At 50.0% G+C, this 14,599-nt stretch overlaps 2 protein-coding genes across 2 annotated transcripts; one reads left to right on the top strand and one right to left on the bottom strand.

Moving 5' to 3' along the window:
* Positions 1-157: 157 nt before the first annotated feature.
* N7520_004722 (Saf4/Yju2 family protein) lies at positions 158-1,070 on the top strand (the record flags this gene model as incomplete). The annotated part of the gene is made up of 2 exons (XM_057138656.1): positions 158-449; positions 517-1,070. 2 exons carry the CDS (start codon positions 158-160, stop codon positions 1,068-1,070), a joined length of 846 nt encoding a protein of 281 aa, XP_056996863.1.
* A 451-nt stretch (positions 1,071-1,521) lies between these two features.
* N7520_004721 (histone acetyltransferase TRA1) lies at positions 1,522-13,310 on the bottom strand (the record flags this gene model as incomplete). Its single annotated transcript, XM_057138655.1, has 4 exons — positions 1,522-2,205; positions 2,257-12,927; positions 13,021-13,178; positions 13,259-13,310. The coding sequence occupies 4 exons, from the start codon at positions 13,308-13,310 to the stop codon at positions 1,522-1,524; spliced, it is 11,565 nt and encodes a 3,854-aa protein (XP_056996862.1).
* Between the last annotated feature and the right edge of the window lie 1,289 nt (positions 13,311-14,599).

The raw sequence follows: 14,599 nt of genomic DNA, 5'->3' as shown, positions 1-14,599 counted from the left end.
GGATACAGTTATATCAGAAAGGGATCTACATACTATATCATGTGACTGTAGAGAAAGCAAATCTGTCACGTGCTGATATGTGCCTTGGGATCGGACTATCCATTTCGCGCCACTTCTTCCTCGTCACTCACCTCTCAACTCTCAAGCCGTCGTCACAATGTCTGAGCGAAAGGTTCTGACCAAGTACTACCCCCCGGATTTTGATCCGTCGGCGATCGGGCGTACGCCCAAGCACCTTCGTCAGAAGGGCCCGAAGGTCATTACGGTCCGATTGATGGCCCCGTTTCCTATGAAATGCACGAACTGTGGTGAATATATCTACCGTGGCCGCAAGTTCAACGCTCGGAAAGAGACGCTCGAGGAGAAGTACCTGACTATTCCAATTTATCGCTTCTACATCCGGTGCACAAGATGCAGTGGAGAAATTACATTCCGAACAGACCCCAAAAGTATGCCTCCTATTCTTCTTTTGTTTCACTGCGCACGATGACCAGCTACTAACGAATTATTAAACAGACATGGACTATGAGTGTGAAAAGGGCGCAAAGCGAAACTTCGAAGTATGGCGAGACAACAAGGACGAGAAATACAATGAAACGCAAGAGGAAACCCTCGACCGACTCGAACGCGAGGAAAATGCAGAGCAGGAACAGCTAGAACGCGACAAGATGGCCGAGCTGGAAGATAAGATGCTGAATTCCAAGCGGGAGATGCAGATCGCGGATGCTCTCGACGAGATCCGGACCCGGAATGCGCGCATCCAGCGTAGCGAGGCAAAAGGTGAAGAAGTAGCACTAGAATTGGCGCGGGAGGACCAGGATCAAGTAAGGTTGCAGCAGGAGAAGGAGGATGAAGAGGCGGCGCGAAGGGCGTTCATGACAGCGGAAGGGGAGAGGATCAAACGGATTGTTGAGGACGAGGAGCCGATTATCACAGCTGCGCAACCTGAGTCGTCGAATTCTGCATCGATTCTAATGCCACCCCCGTCATCAACATCCTTTGCTCGCGTGAAGAAAGCTAAAAAGGGTGTCAACAAATTGGGGATTAAGAAGAAGCCGTCTTTGGTTTAATGACTCTCTGTTTGATATCACTGGCGCTGGCGTCTCAATTGATTTTATGATCAAACACAACCAAATACCCTGATCAATTTAAGCATGTTTACAACAGATTTATATGGAAAGACAATTTGTGAATTAAGATTATGGTACCTGTAGAAGTCTTCAGTCTGCAAGAAAAAGACTGCGTTCGAGAGAATTGTGGTGAATCATTCATTAAGATATAATGCTCACAACTTGAACTTGCGATCATGAGAAATTTAAAGATACAATTGAAGAAGAAATTCGGTATCAGAAGAATCAAATCCAGGCTGAAGAGTTCATCTTTGAATCTCCTTGCCAAAGCGCCACGCTCAAAAGCAGAACCAAACCACGCATAACCATGCTTCCATGTAAATCAATAGACCACCTCCATCACTCAAGCAAACAGTCAAAGGACGAAGACAGAAACGAAGAAACCCGCCATTTAAAGGTATGGCATCCACAACGCATCGCACGATGCCAGGTGCTGGGGGTTGACTGCCTTGGAGATCAAATCGATCGTGGTTTGGTTCGCAGGCAGGTTACCCTCAGGCGGGCTGGCGAGGCTGACAGCACGGTTGACAATAATCTCGCTGTTGTTGTTGACCAAATCGCGAAGCTGTGGGACAGGAAGACTGCCGCGGTGCTGAGCAGTGGCCCAGAACATCATCTCGTCGCGCACAAAGATGCTGAGCTGCTGCTCCAACTCGTGGCGCGGCTCCGTCAAACAGCGTGAAATCGCCATCATAGCACAGGCAAACACACCTTCGGTGGCAATGGGACCCAACAAAGTCTGGATGTTGGGCGTGAAGCGGAATGGCACCTGCTCTGGGTTGTAGAAGATTGCCTTGGCAGGGTTAACGCTGGGAATCAATTCCGCACCCCAGATGTCGCCTGTCGAGCGGGAGACCAAGATCTTGTTGGGGTACCGGTTGCCGATGTGCATCACATAAGTCATGAAAGCGACCGCTGCGTACTGGTAGGCGAATTGACGTCGGAACAGCCAGAAGTCGGCGAAGTTGGGGTAGGTCTGCTGGAAGTACTCCAAGACCACGGTGCTAGGGACCCATTTTTCTTGAATAGCTGTCAAGATTTCGGTCCGAATGACCTGGATTTGGTCGGGAGTGCGCTGGCAGGAATTAGCTTGATTCAACGAGGATACTTTGGTTGGGATACCTACATTCTGCTTCGCCTCTTGCACAGACCGCATGCGATCCATAGTGAAAAGAACAGGCTCATCCTTGTTAATGCCAACACGTCTGCAGTAATCCTCATAGATGCCCTGCATAGAGATGTACGAAGAATCGTCGCGAACCAGGCGGATATGCGGCGCTAGTGGCACCATGAGAGGAAGGTGGAAGTAGAGGTTACGGCGACGGCTTTCCTTGCGCTTGGCCAACAAACCATTGAAGATCCGGAACAGCTGAAGGATGCGCTCTTCACGACGGCAGTGGCGAGCTGCAGGGTGCTGAACAGCAAATGCATGGATACTACCATCATGACCACGAATCTTGAGACGGCGGTGGCAAACACCAATACCCCGTACCAGGTCCACATCAGGCAGGAATCGGTCAATGCGGACAAAGTCCTGGTTCTTATCTTTATGCAGGAGGTACTGCCCAGGAACTTCGACCTCGTCAAACTTGAGAAAGCGGAACTCGCTAAGGTGTGGGGAGTAACTCTCAAGATTTGAGGACTGAGGTCGACGGTCGAGCTTCTCCTCGAACTTGTCACGCCAGCGACGCAGCTTGTGGATGTACTCGTGCATGGTGGGCTTCTTGATGACGAAGTCTGCTTCAAAGGACTTGCGGATATGCGCTGGAAGAATGGTCTCTGCAAATCGGGTGATGTTGGCTTCTGTAGCAGAAGGCAGCTTGAAGTCCTGCGCATACGACACAGGCATGCGTCCAACATAGGCCAGTCCGTCGTTGAGGAGAGCAACAATAAGTCGATAAGCATCCTCATCCGGAGGACATTTGAAGTACTTCTGGATCTGATCCACCATCGTCTCCATGGACAGAGCAAGCAACGGGAAGGCTGTCTTGAGGCCGGACATGATCTCGTCCGAGTACTCCCAGGGCTTCTTGAGAGGCTCTTTTTCGGGCTCGGTCGTAGAAGATCCTTGCAGCTGCTGGCCTGCATTCTGGCCTGGAACTTGTAAGTGACCTTGGGCACCCTGGGGCTGTTGAAGAGCTTGAGGTTGACCTGGGGTGGAATTTTGAAGAGGAGACGCCTGCAACTGGCTTGGAGGTTGGGCTGGTGACTGCTGGGCAGACTGGTTTTGAGCTGGTGACTGGGCTGTTGCGAGGTTCGCGGCCTGGTTGGCTGGAGAAGCACTGGGGGCAGAAACGCTGGTTGGGGGTTTCTGTGCGGGTGATGCTCCACCATTTGGCTTCTGGCTCGGGGAGGATGACTGCTGTGCTTGTTTGACACGATTCAGCTTCTCCTGTTTCTGGTCATGCTGTTTCTTAATGCTCAACATGTCCTCTCTGTTAACGCGAAGCAAGAAGAAAAGCGCTTGCGGGTACAGCTTGGCGATCTTCACGAGGACAGCCTTGCACAGGCGGGCTTCGCGATGAGACAAGCTTGTAAGCAGTTGAGGAATAAAGGTGATCCAGTACCAGACTGGCGTCTCTCCCTTGAAGGTCTCAAAGGCACTTGCGATCTGGCCTTCGTCATTGTCCAAGCTTAGGAGCCACAAAATACGGCTAAGCAGCTTTCGCGATTTCGCACTCTTGTAGAGACCAGCCGCCTCCAGATAACAGCTAACCGCATTGCTAGCGAGCTCGTAGTCTGTTGGGTCTGCCTTGAAACGCTGATCACTGTACTGTCCCCACTCAGACCAGGCCTTTGCAAGACGAAGATCGTAGTAGAGAGCAACACCGAATGCCTCGTTGGCCTCGGCTACATGATCAAGTTTCGCGAGGAACATGCCCTTCAGAGTATAGAACTCAGCCTTCTGCTGAGGACCGAAGTAGTTGAGATTGGTGTTATTGATAACATCCAATCCAGTGTTGAGTTCCTTCGGGTTCTGATAATGACACTTAGCTTGTTCACGCAACTTGAGGAAAGCCTCTTGGATTTCAATGTTCGGCAGAGTGTAAATCCGGCTCAGCTGGTTAATGCAGACTTCCGGCATTTGATGCTTGCGGGCGACGTGGGCGAAGCGGTTGATGATCCAAGCGGTCTCATGGTATCCACGATAGGCATAGGAGTTGCTGGCGACATTGTTTGTCTGGGGTGGAAGAAGACTGAGGTAGGTGCCGTTGATGAGTTGGAAAATGTGTTGTCGCCAGGTCACAAGGTCCTGCCAAGTATTGATGTCGTCCCACAGATTGGGCAACCGGTCCCGCCAGGTTCCCAGAAGAAGCTTCAGCTCAGCAGATTTAGTATCCAGGTTGCGCTCATTAGTCTGGGCTAGGCTACCACATATGTGACTAGCATCGTGGAGCTCAACGAGTAACTGGAAGTGTTGCAAGATGGGAATGTGCGCATTGGTGATGCGCTTGGGTAATTGCAGCCACTTGCGGATAGACAGCTGAATAGATTCGTCGCAGACACTGTTGAAGTCTTGGATGTTCTCTTTTTTCGTGTGGAATTGAAGCAGAGCCATGAAAGCCTGGAAGAAAGTGCGTCGCGGAGTAGGAGCATCAGAAACAGATTTAATCAGAGATTCTAGCTGTTCGCGGTTGCCCTCGCTCTGCCAGTTCTCAATATTTCTCCATGCGGCCTCAAGCAACAGGTCGTTCAAGTTCTCGTGTTTGGCAAAATCGCTTAGGACCTCCCATTGCTGAAGTTTCTGCGCGCAGATCAACCAGTGATCTTCCCATACGAAGTATTCACCTTGAGAGAACGGCATAGCTCCAGAGCGGGCTTTGATTTGCGCATTCTCATAAAGCTGCTGAGACTTATCCCACATGCCCTGTTGCTCATAGGACAGTGCTGCATTAGTTTCAACAAACTTGCAGCGGCGTCGCCATGTACCATAGAAGAAATCATCTTCTTGTAGGCCGGCATAAACCTCGACCAGGGCGTCGAGGTTGCTCTCGCGAACAGTCGGTGTGTCGATGATTGGGTTGATGGCACTCTCCTCCAGGTAGGTAGCGGCAGTGTACCAGGCATCATAGGTACGGCTAAGATATTTCATGACGTGGGGAGGGACCTTGAACCGAGGACGAGCGCGTACAACGCCTTCGAGAAGAGCTTGCACGACGTTGGGGCGCTTGTCCAACTGTCTTTGGTGGTACTCCCGAGTAAGCAATGTGACCATTCCCTTCTCCAGATCAATGCGGTCGTCCTTAGACAATGTTGACCAGTAGATGGGGAAGAGCGTGGTCCAAAGCTTGTAAGAGACGTTCGGATCGGTGTGCTGAAGCTGACACAGAGGTTCGATCAAATCACGAACCTTTACATCGCCAACTTCGGACATGAAACGCTTGCGCTCAGCAACGAAGGTTTCTAACTGGCTGTCAACCATGATATCGGCCTTCCTTGGGTCCTTTTCACCCCCAGCGAGAAGGAACGACAAGGGGTAGAGCTTGAAGTCATCAGGATGCAAGCGGGCAGTAGCATTCATATCCACACATCCAAGAATGAGATGCGAGGCTTGGGCCAGCCAGAACGAATCTGCGAGGGTATCCCAGTTTTGACAGGTGAGCACGTAGCTCAACCGTGAGGATGCCAAGCGAGTCAAACTGCGGTCGAAAATGCTCATGAACCGATTACGCATTTCGACATCTTGCGCTCTCGTTCCGATCAAGAAAGCATGTTCCAGCCGGACAGTTAGCTCCGTGCGAGTAATCTTGGAGTCTTCATATATCCGGATGACAAGGTCAAGGAATTTCTTCAGCATCGTCTGGTCTGGTCGTGATTCGAACAGCAGCATCTTATGCAAAACTGCTGTTTTCTCCTTCAGGGTCGGCCATGACTCAGTCGAATGGAAGATCCATTCCTCTGCCATGCCCAAGACCTTGCTGCACAGCTTGATGTTTTGCGATCGTTCCACGATGGATGCCAACACGCTCAGGAATGGGCGTCGCTGGTCACCAAGGTGAGACATCCGGACGGAGATCAATTCAATTGTTTTGAAGATAAGGTCAACCCCGATCTCGGATTCTTGCTGGTCTGGAACCCCTTCAGCAGGCTTTGGGGCACCGTTCGAAAGCGGTGCACCGTTTTGCTGGGAAGAGGCCGCGACATGCTCCTTGGCAAGCTTTTGCGAAAATGCTTTCATGACAGCAGGAATGTGGCTGTCGATCTCAGCAGGCTTATGCTTTGAAAGGGTCCAGAGCGTGTTCAGACTTGACACGTAATTGCTTGCGGAGAGTGTTTCAGTTGCAATGGCAGACAGGTACGTAGCAAACTCGGACGCGGTACTCTCAGTATCCATTGCATCCTCGTCGTCTGGCGCATCATCAGGTATAGCTTCAAGCACACGTCGAACCGGAGGTGGCAGTTTTGGAGAGATGTCCATCTCATCTTCCAGGCCATGAAGGCAATCCTGGATCTCCGGATTGTCAGATTTCAATGGCTTCTCGAGAAGCTTCTGAATGGCTGGGAGGCGAGCTGCAATCCACTCATTGGACTTGGCTGCGATCAGAACACGCAGAACTTGGAGCGTGTTTACCATCGCTGTTATATGCTTCTCATCTGGTTTATCCGCCTTCTCGCCTGCCAGGATTGGTTCTGTGACTTTCTGGTAGAGATCGATGTCAATTTCTCCCCAGTATTCCGATGAAAGAAGATTTCTGAGAAGATTCACTGCCTTATTCACCATCTCGCCAGTGGGCACTACTGGCGTCTGCTTGGAAGATGGCAGCTGACGAATCTGGGCAGCTGGAACCAAGAAACGTTCGGGGATGGTGGTGATAAATGAAATGAGATACTTGATGAGAGCAGCTCGGAGTTCAGCAGGCACGGTGTAATCAGATCCACCTCGGCTGGGTGGGGGCCCCAGCGCAGGGGATGATGTTTCTTGCGCTTCTTCCAGCTTACGCTTCCTCGTGTTTGGAGAGTCGAGCATTCCATTGGGCCCAATGATGTTTGCATCTGCCGCCTGTGCTCGCCTTTCCTCCCAGTGCCAAACCAGATTGATAAGTTTGAGAGCCAGCTTCTTGCTGTCATTGGATGTGTTTGGCGGACCGGCAATCTTCACAAGGGAGGGAACAATGAGAGGGACAAAATGCTCGCGTGAATCATAGAAAAGGTTGGGCTGCCGCACGAGAAACTGGAAGATACTCATGACCTGCTGCAAGTTGGCGGTTTCCTCAGCCAAGATGCGACGGGGCCATTTGGCCCAAAGTGGATACCGTGCTTCGGCTCCTTGATTGCCAGCAGTTCGGGTGGGAAGCACAGGAGCCAAAACATCTAGTGCCTGAGTGACAAGCGCCCGACCTTCGTTTTGGTGGGCTCTCAGCAAGGCAACATAGACCTGGATCACAATCTTGAAAGGCGTCTCATAGTGCGCGATGAAATAACTGATTAGAACGTAGGCACCGTACTTGTTGATGATATCCTCAAGACGAATGTAGTTCCAAGCAAACTTGATGATGTCCTTGCGAGAATCTTGCACGGTCGGGTGATGATACTTGATCAACAAAGCAGACAGCTGCAGCAGCTCCATGCGAGAGTGATCAACTCCAGCCTGATTGGACTCCTCGCTAAGATCCGCCAATTGAGGCTTCCACACGCGGCTCTGAATGGATTCGGTCATACTCTTATCCATCAGTTTAGGAGTGTTTGGCGAGCTGCCCCAAGTAAGCTGAACATCCATTGCAAGGATTGGATTGACCAAATTGCGGAATGCATAAGTCTTAGTCTTCTGCGAGCAAGCCCGCTGGCCGTAGAGGTCGAGACAACGCATGATGACAGACCGTCGGTAATCAATAGACTCGTTGGTGATTATGTGACGGTAGATAAATTTGGGTAGAGCCAGTGTGCGCTTTAGCTCGTCTGCAGACAATCCATCAATGACTTCGAACAGGAAGTCCAGGTCATGCGCGGCCTCTGCTAGATAGGTGGTGAAAATGTCCATCAACTGGTCCTCGGCCTGTTCCACCCTGAGACGCTCATCAGGAGGGAGGCTGTCACCGCGCAGCTTTCGCTCCAACTCTCGTCCAGAAGTCAAAAGTTTCATTCTCGAGTCCGGGTGCGAAACCAACCATTTCTTGGTTGAAGCGTAAGAGCAAAGGGCATGCGCAACGTAAATTCCATTGATAGCAGCTGTGTTCTTGCCATCCGTTGCATCCTGCGCGAATGCAGTTGACAGGAAGTTCTCGCTGTCAGCGACCACGGCATTGCGAAGAGCTTCACTTTCAGGGTCAGCCAGAATCTGCCCGAAAAAGCGGCCAAACCGCTCGTCCTTGAATCGTGCAAAGAAGAACGTCAAGCTTTCCTTTGGGTAGCGATTGAGATACTTCACCAAAGGCTTGCGGAAAGGGCTGTGAGAGGTCCTTCTCAGCTTCTTCTCAAGATCCAGGACCTTATTGACAAGATGTTCCATGAACGAGGTGGCAGCAGGGGGCAGGAGATGGAAGATGTTAAAAATAGCAGCCACGATTTTCATAGCAGGATTCTGCTCAACAAGGCTAAAGGATACCTTTTGCAGCATAGCGTCATCCGCAATAACCTTCATATGGTCCAGAAGACGAGCACCAATCTCGACCTTGAAATAATTGGTGAGAAGGGTCAAGAGGCGAGCCAAGCCATCGAGACCAGCGACGCTTAAACGCTTGGGGTCCTGCAGATTCATCAAAATTGGACGCAATCCATTCTGCAGCAAATCCTTTGGCAGTTTGTTGGTCTGCGTAAGAACGTCCCTGAGACCAGCATTGGCAGCCTCGATCACTTCGGGAGAGCGAGAGTACAGAGATTTGAAGAACACTGAAATGATACGTGCCCGACTAGTGTTCCCTGGAGCGTTGGCAAACTCCTGGAAGTTCATCGCCATTGACAGAAGCCGCAGACAAGCCACACGCAGATTTACAATCATATCCGCATTCCTAAATTCATTTGGTTTGGAAGCGAGCGAGTCATCATCCGCATCAGCGAGGGCAAGAGACTCCAACATCAAGCGATTCAAGGGGTCATTGAAGGTGACAATTTCGTTGTGCAGACCCAAGCAGTAAGTGATGGCATCAATGAATCCAATCTGCGTCCCAAATGGCAGTGCACGGAGTGGCTTGTTGAAAATGGGCTGCAGAAGACGATCCTTCACTGGAGAGATGAGCTCGTGTACTTCACATCCAAGTTCTTCTGCTAGTGTGGCGAAGCAGCGGCGAGACGTCTCTCGGACATGCTTGTTCATGTGGCCAAGCTCATTGACAAAGAAACCACAAAGAGCAAAAAGACGACTCTTCTCGTTCTTTAGATCATCCTTAGGAATGGTTTTTCCACACCGTTGAAGGATCAAAGTCATTGTCTCCTGGGACTGGACACGGGTAGCCGCAGGAAGATCTGAAGGCGTGTCTTTGATGACGTACATCAGAGCCCGCGAGAAATCAACATGGCGCTCATAAAGCCAAGCCTCTCCAAGGTCCAGCTTGGTAGCAAGAAGCTGGATACCCAAGCTGCCACCGGCCTTTGTGAACCATTCTTCACTATAGCAACTGTGGCAGAAGACACGGCCAAGTTGCTGGAAGAATGGAAGTTTCGATGCCTTCTCGGGAGCACCGAAAATGACGCCGGCCGCTTCCTTCACAACTTGCATGGCCTGCTCAGCAGCTTCCCGGACGTGAACGTTGTCGGAAGAGAGTGTCTCGATTATGGCATCAGCAAGGATTCGCGAATCCAGGTGCACAGGGCCTTCCCCATTTGACACATCGAAAGGCTTACGGCCATGGCGGGCCTGAGAAAGAGCTCGGCCAACCTCGACAACGGCAAAGTGCTTACAAACATCAGCTACAAAGGCAGTTGCAGCAGGCTCAAGATCAGGAATGGTTGTGGCGAAAATGCAAGCCTTGAGAAGCTTCTTAACAGTGGCTTCTTGCCCCACCTTCTTTGGGATAGACGCCGATCTCTCGGATTTCTCGAGAATGTCAACCATGGCACCGGCTTTGCTCTCGAAGAGGTCATTCGCATGGAGTCGGATCAGAGAAGCGAGGTCATCGGGAAGGTTCTCAAATCCAATCTGCAGCTTCAGGTGCGAGCTGAGCATGCGGAAAGCCTGTTGCTTGTAGTAGAGATCAGATGCCTTGCCAGCATCCGTCTTAGGAGCCTCCATAAGCTTGCCGATGGCCAAGTCAATACCGGTGTCGACAGGGAAAGGTCGCTTCTCGCCCGGGCCGATGAGCCGAATATCAAAGCTTGGGTTGTCGTCAGAGTACTGCTGGAAAGACAGTTCTGGCGGATGGTTGAGAAACTTGCGGTTGCGTCCCCCCAGCTTTCCAAGAATTCTCATTGTGGTATGGGCGTGAAAGTGGTTGTATGGGTGGGGCCGCAAATGATCCCAAAGAGCTGTCATTAACTCATCCATAATGGGAGCCATTATGGGATCAAGATAGTCCGCTGTCAGGTTATCGACGCAAAGTTCCAATGTACGCAACCCTTGCCCAACAAGGTCCGAGTCCGCACGCAGTGCCACAACGATTGGGCGCATCAAATAGCTCAAATGAGGAAGGAGATGGCTAAGTCTTGCAGGAACGGTAAGAGTGAGCTCCACATAGAGATCCCGCTCCTGGGGCTTTCGAGCGGCCATGAGCAAATTGTTGAATGTCTCGAGAAGCATCTCCAGCAGAGGGAGAATCTCCTTGTACAGAAGCTCGAAACGACCACCACCAATGCTCCTGAAGAGAGAACGCAGTAGCAGGAAGTAATTCATCGGCTCCTCGGCTGTGACCGATAACTCGATGCATTTTGTGACAATCTTTGTCACATGGGGATGAAGAACTTGTTCATTCTGAACGGAAAACAGCGTTACTGCCATGAAGGACAGCTTGAACATTCTCAGTAGGATCTTAGCCCTTGTCATATCCGAGGTCCCAACCTCCTCAATACGTTCCATCAGATACTGCAGTACCATGCCAGAAAATGCAGGCGATGTTGCTTCACTGGCCAAGAAAAATTGCGGAAGATGTAGTAGAGCGCCATGCTCAAACATAAGCTCATGGAGGTATGGGATCTCCGAATGGAAGACTTCATGGAAGGTTGCCGTGTCAATGCAGTGAAAGACAGTGCCAAAGCTCTCCAGGAGCTCTTTCTCTTCGCGAGACATGGGTGCTGTGTATTGACTGGCAAGGAAGTCGAAGGGAGAGGAGTAATTCATGTCCGGGGGGGGCTGGTCTACGCCATAGTAGCGGAAGACTCTAGCGCCCTCATGGAAGAGCTTTTTGATGACACCAACCTCCTCAGCGTTGTACCCATACGAAACCTCAGACCAGTTGATGGGAACACTGTTGGGGTCAATCTGAACATCATCTGGGTTGCAGTTCTTCAACTGGTGGAAGATATTCTTCAAGCCATTGATAAGGTTTCTGAAGAGAAAGATATTATCTGAGACAGGGTCTCCACCACGATCGCGGGGGCTGGAAGTCTTGATTGGAGAGGCAGAGAATATGTCAATGTCATCCCAGTCTGGCGGTTGATCCTTCTCAGCAAGATAATTCTCAGGGCTTGAGTCATCATCCTTCCGAGATTCCTTATAGGCCTTAGAGACCTTGACAGAATTGTTGAACTGGTGATTCATCGAGGCAAACTTGTCACCAATGGCATCTAGAATCATTATGAGGAAGTAACGGGCCTCTCGCTTGTCTTCGAGCTTGGAAATCTTCTCTGCCATGTTGAGCAGCAGCTTGGCGCTCATTGTCTGGAAGCTGGTACCTGGGAAGTCATCATGGAGATTCTTGGTGTACACTTCGACGGTTCGACGGATCTGATCACGGCTGAGATGGTCGCGTACGTGGTGAATTAAATCAGCGAGCATACTGTACGCCAATGGTCTCATAGTCTCATAAACGGTAAGACCATCACCGATAAGAGTTCTCTCGTCCAGAAGCTCATCGATCTTTTCGAGGAATATCTTACGGTAGTTGAAGTTGATGATATGTCGGATGGCGACCAGAAGCTCCTTTCGAGCCCCAGACTTCTCTCGTGGGCAATCCTGAAGTAAGCGCACAACGACGGATGGCAGTGTCGGAAGGAAGTCTTGGAGTTGGTGAGCATAAAGGCGGAGCAAGTAGGCCAAAAAGCTCATGGTCTTCACCTGGGCAGTAATGAACTCTCCAAAAGCAGCGCGATTCTTGATCTCTTTGCAAACCCCGGTAAATATCGTGCCTTGCGCAGCAGCGTCGCTGTGCGCTTTTTCTTGAGGTTTTGCTTGCAATAACAGAATCGTTTTGATCAATGGAACGAAAAGCTTGACGTTGGCTGCAACCGAAGCGCGATGTGTCTGGAAGATCGAGACGACAATGATCGGACATTCAGCGAGAACCTTAAACGACTGCATGCCTTTAAGAATGACATTACTTGACTGCTGCTCGGGGCCCAAATCTGAAACGGATGTAGCAGGGGAACTTGGGCGAGGAGATTGAAAATTCTGGGCGGTTGCGTTCGGTGTGGAGGGCATGCCAGATGGAGTCGCTTGGTTAGGAGTATCAAATGTATCCCGAACTACCTGCTCCATTGTCTGGAACATCTCTTGGATAAGCTCCAAGAAAGGCTGCACTCGTGCCGCGGTGGCCTTTGCTTGGTTGCGTTCCAAATCCATGATTGTCTTCATACACAATACCGCATTGTCTTCATTCTCAATTCGTGCAAGGTCCATGAGCAGGTCGACCATGTCGGCAGCATATGGTTCAACGTCGGGAGATGCTGTTGGTAACCGATGTAAAGTTTCAAGGATGCAATTACGGAGTTTCTAAGATTTTTATTAGAGCTTGGATTTCATTATTGGAGGAACGAGTCCATGCAGGTCGTGTGCGCCCTCAATAGTCCATTCCATGAATCTCACCTGGTCATAAGACATGCTGAAGAACACAGGTTCTCCAGCCAAAATTATTTTGAAGATAGGCCATAGCTTGGCAAGGAAGATAGGATAGTTCGCACCGGAACATAGTGGTTCAATGCTATCTCGTAACTCAGTTGCGACATTCGCTCGCACTTTCACATCTGCGACATTGAACGAAATGGTCAATAAACTTGCACATGAACTATATAGTGCACATTATTCTTCTCCAAAGTGAACGTACCCAATCGCTCATCACCCAACTTGGTGGCATAAATATCGATGTTCCTCTCCATAACGACTGCGATCAAGCCCCCTCGGGAGGGCCAGCCAAGGGAATAGAACTGTGTTCACGGCCAGGCCCGGTGGCCGGCTGGTATGATGACAGCCCGCGCAAAGTTCTTAGGTCAGGATCGAGGTGTCATGTGCGAGGTCGGAGTGCGGAGGAAGCTGTGCGGACTTATGCGATTCCCCGAAAAGATTGATTAAAGACGGGAAGTGAAATGAGCAAAATCGTCAAGTCATTTAATTGCACGAGAGATAATTCCTAGTCCATTTAAAGGAGTGAATGGATTTTCAGGAAAATGGAGGCAACGACGAGTCCCGCGGGGTAGAAGGAAGGACGCGAATGGGGGGGTGGTTTGAGGATTGGAGACAGTAGAGCGCGCAAGACCTCAGGTCGGGCCCAGAGAGCAAAGACGCGGGCTATCGCAGGGACCCCGAACGAAACACTAGTCCGCTTTAGGTAATTCGGCCTTGGTTGTTCCGCTCCGTCACCCTCGCATTAAGTAAGCGACTATGTGAGTCTAGAGTCTCTCTCTTCCCCTTCGATTACAGAGCTTTCTGCCCGTCTTCTGCCGTCATAAAACTTCCATTCGTATCAAATAGTCTAATTGACAAACTTCATTCCACCCAAGGAAGTTCTAGGCATAGAAAGCTAAAGTAATAACAAGAATTCGACAATCCATAAGATAGTCCAAGACGGTGAGCTAGGTAACTATGGGAGGCGGTAAAAAATGGGCGGTATAGAGGTATGATATGTGGACGCAGACTCGGTAACACACCACTATAGTTGGCTACAGAATTGGCTGTATAATCTTTAGAGTATTAAGCACTTTTAGACTATCCCCAATCTTAATCCTATCAATTAATGCATGAGTAACATAAATACTCCTGTATATGGAGGCGGTGATTGCTACATATTTATATTTCACCATGTTCAGGTGGTAGGTAACAATATACATGCTGTATATATCAAAAGCAGGTGTACATAGTATGCATGTTATTTATAGAGCTCAGGACACATATGTGGTCACATAATAACACACGAGAGAAGGTCGATTCATGAAGTTATGGTGCTATGGCATTGAGCATCAAGGCTTAAGTTGACCCCTAGAAAGTCCATATTCGGGAGAGCCTTGAAGAGGGTGAGAGTCATTGATACATTGGTAGGTTCTGCCAAGGATGCACTCACTTCAGCTTGTGTAGCAGTTCAATGAATGTTCAAAATGTCTCAAGGTTCAAATGTTGTGTAAAGTTTCTGAAATAGTTCCATTCTCCTGTTTCCAATTAACATTTGAATGTT

This window comes from Penicillium odoratum (assembly GCF_028828045.1).
Source record: "Penicillium odoratum strain IBT 22623 chromosome Unknown utg000004l_segment0_segment0, whole genome shotgun sequence".
In the NCBI taxonomy this organism is placed as follows: domain Eukaryota; kingdom Fungi; phylum Ascomycota; class Eurotiomycetes; order Eurotiales; family Aspergillaceae; genus Penicillium; species Penicillium odoratum.
Note: the sequence above shows the minus strand (reverse complement) of the source record. Positions and strands in the feature narration are given on the sequence as shown.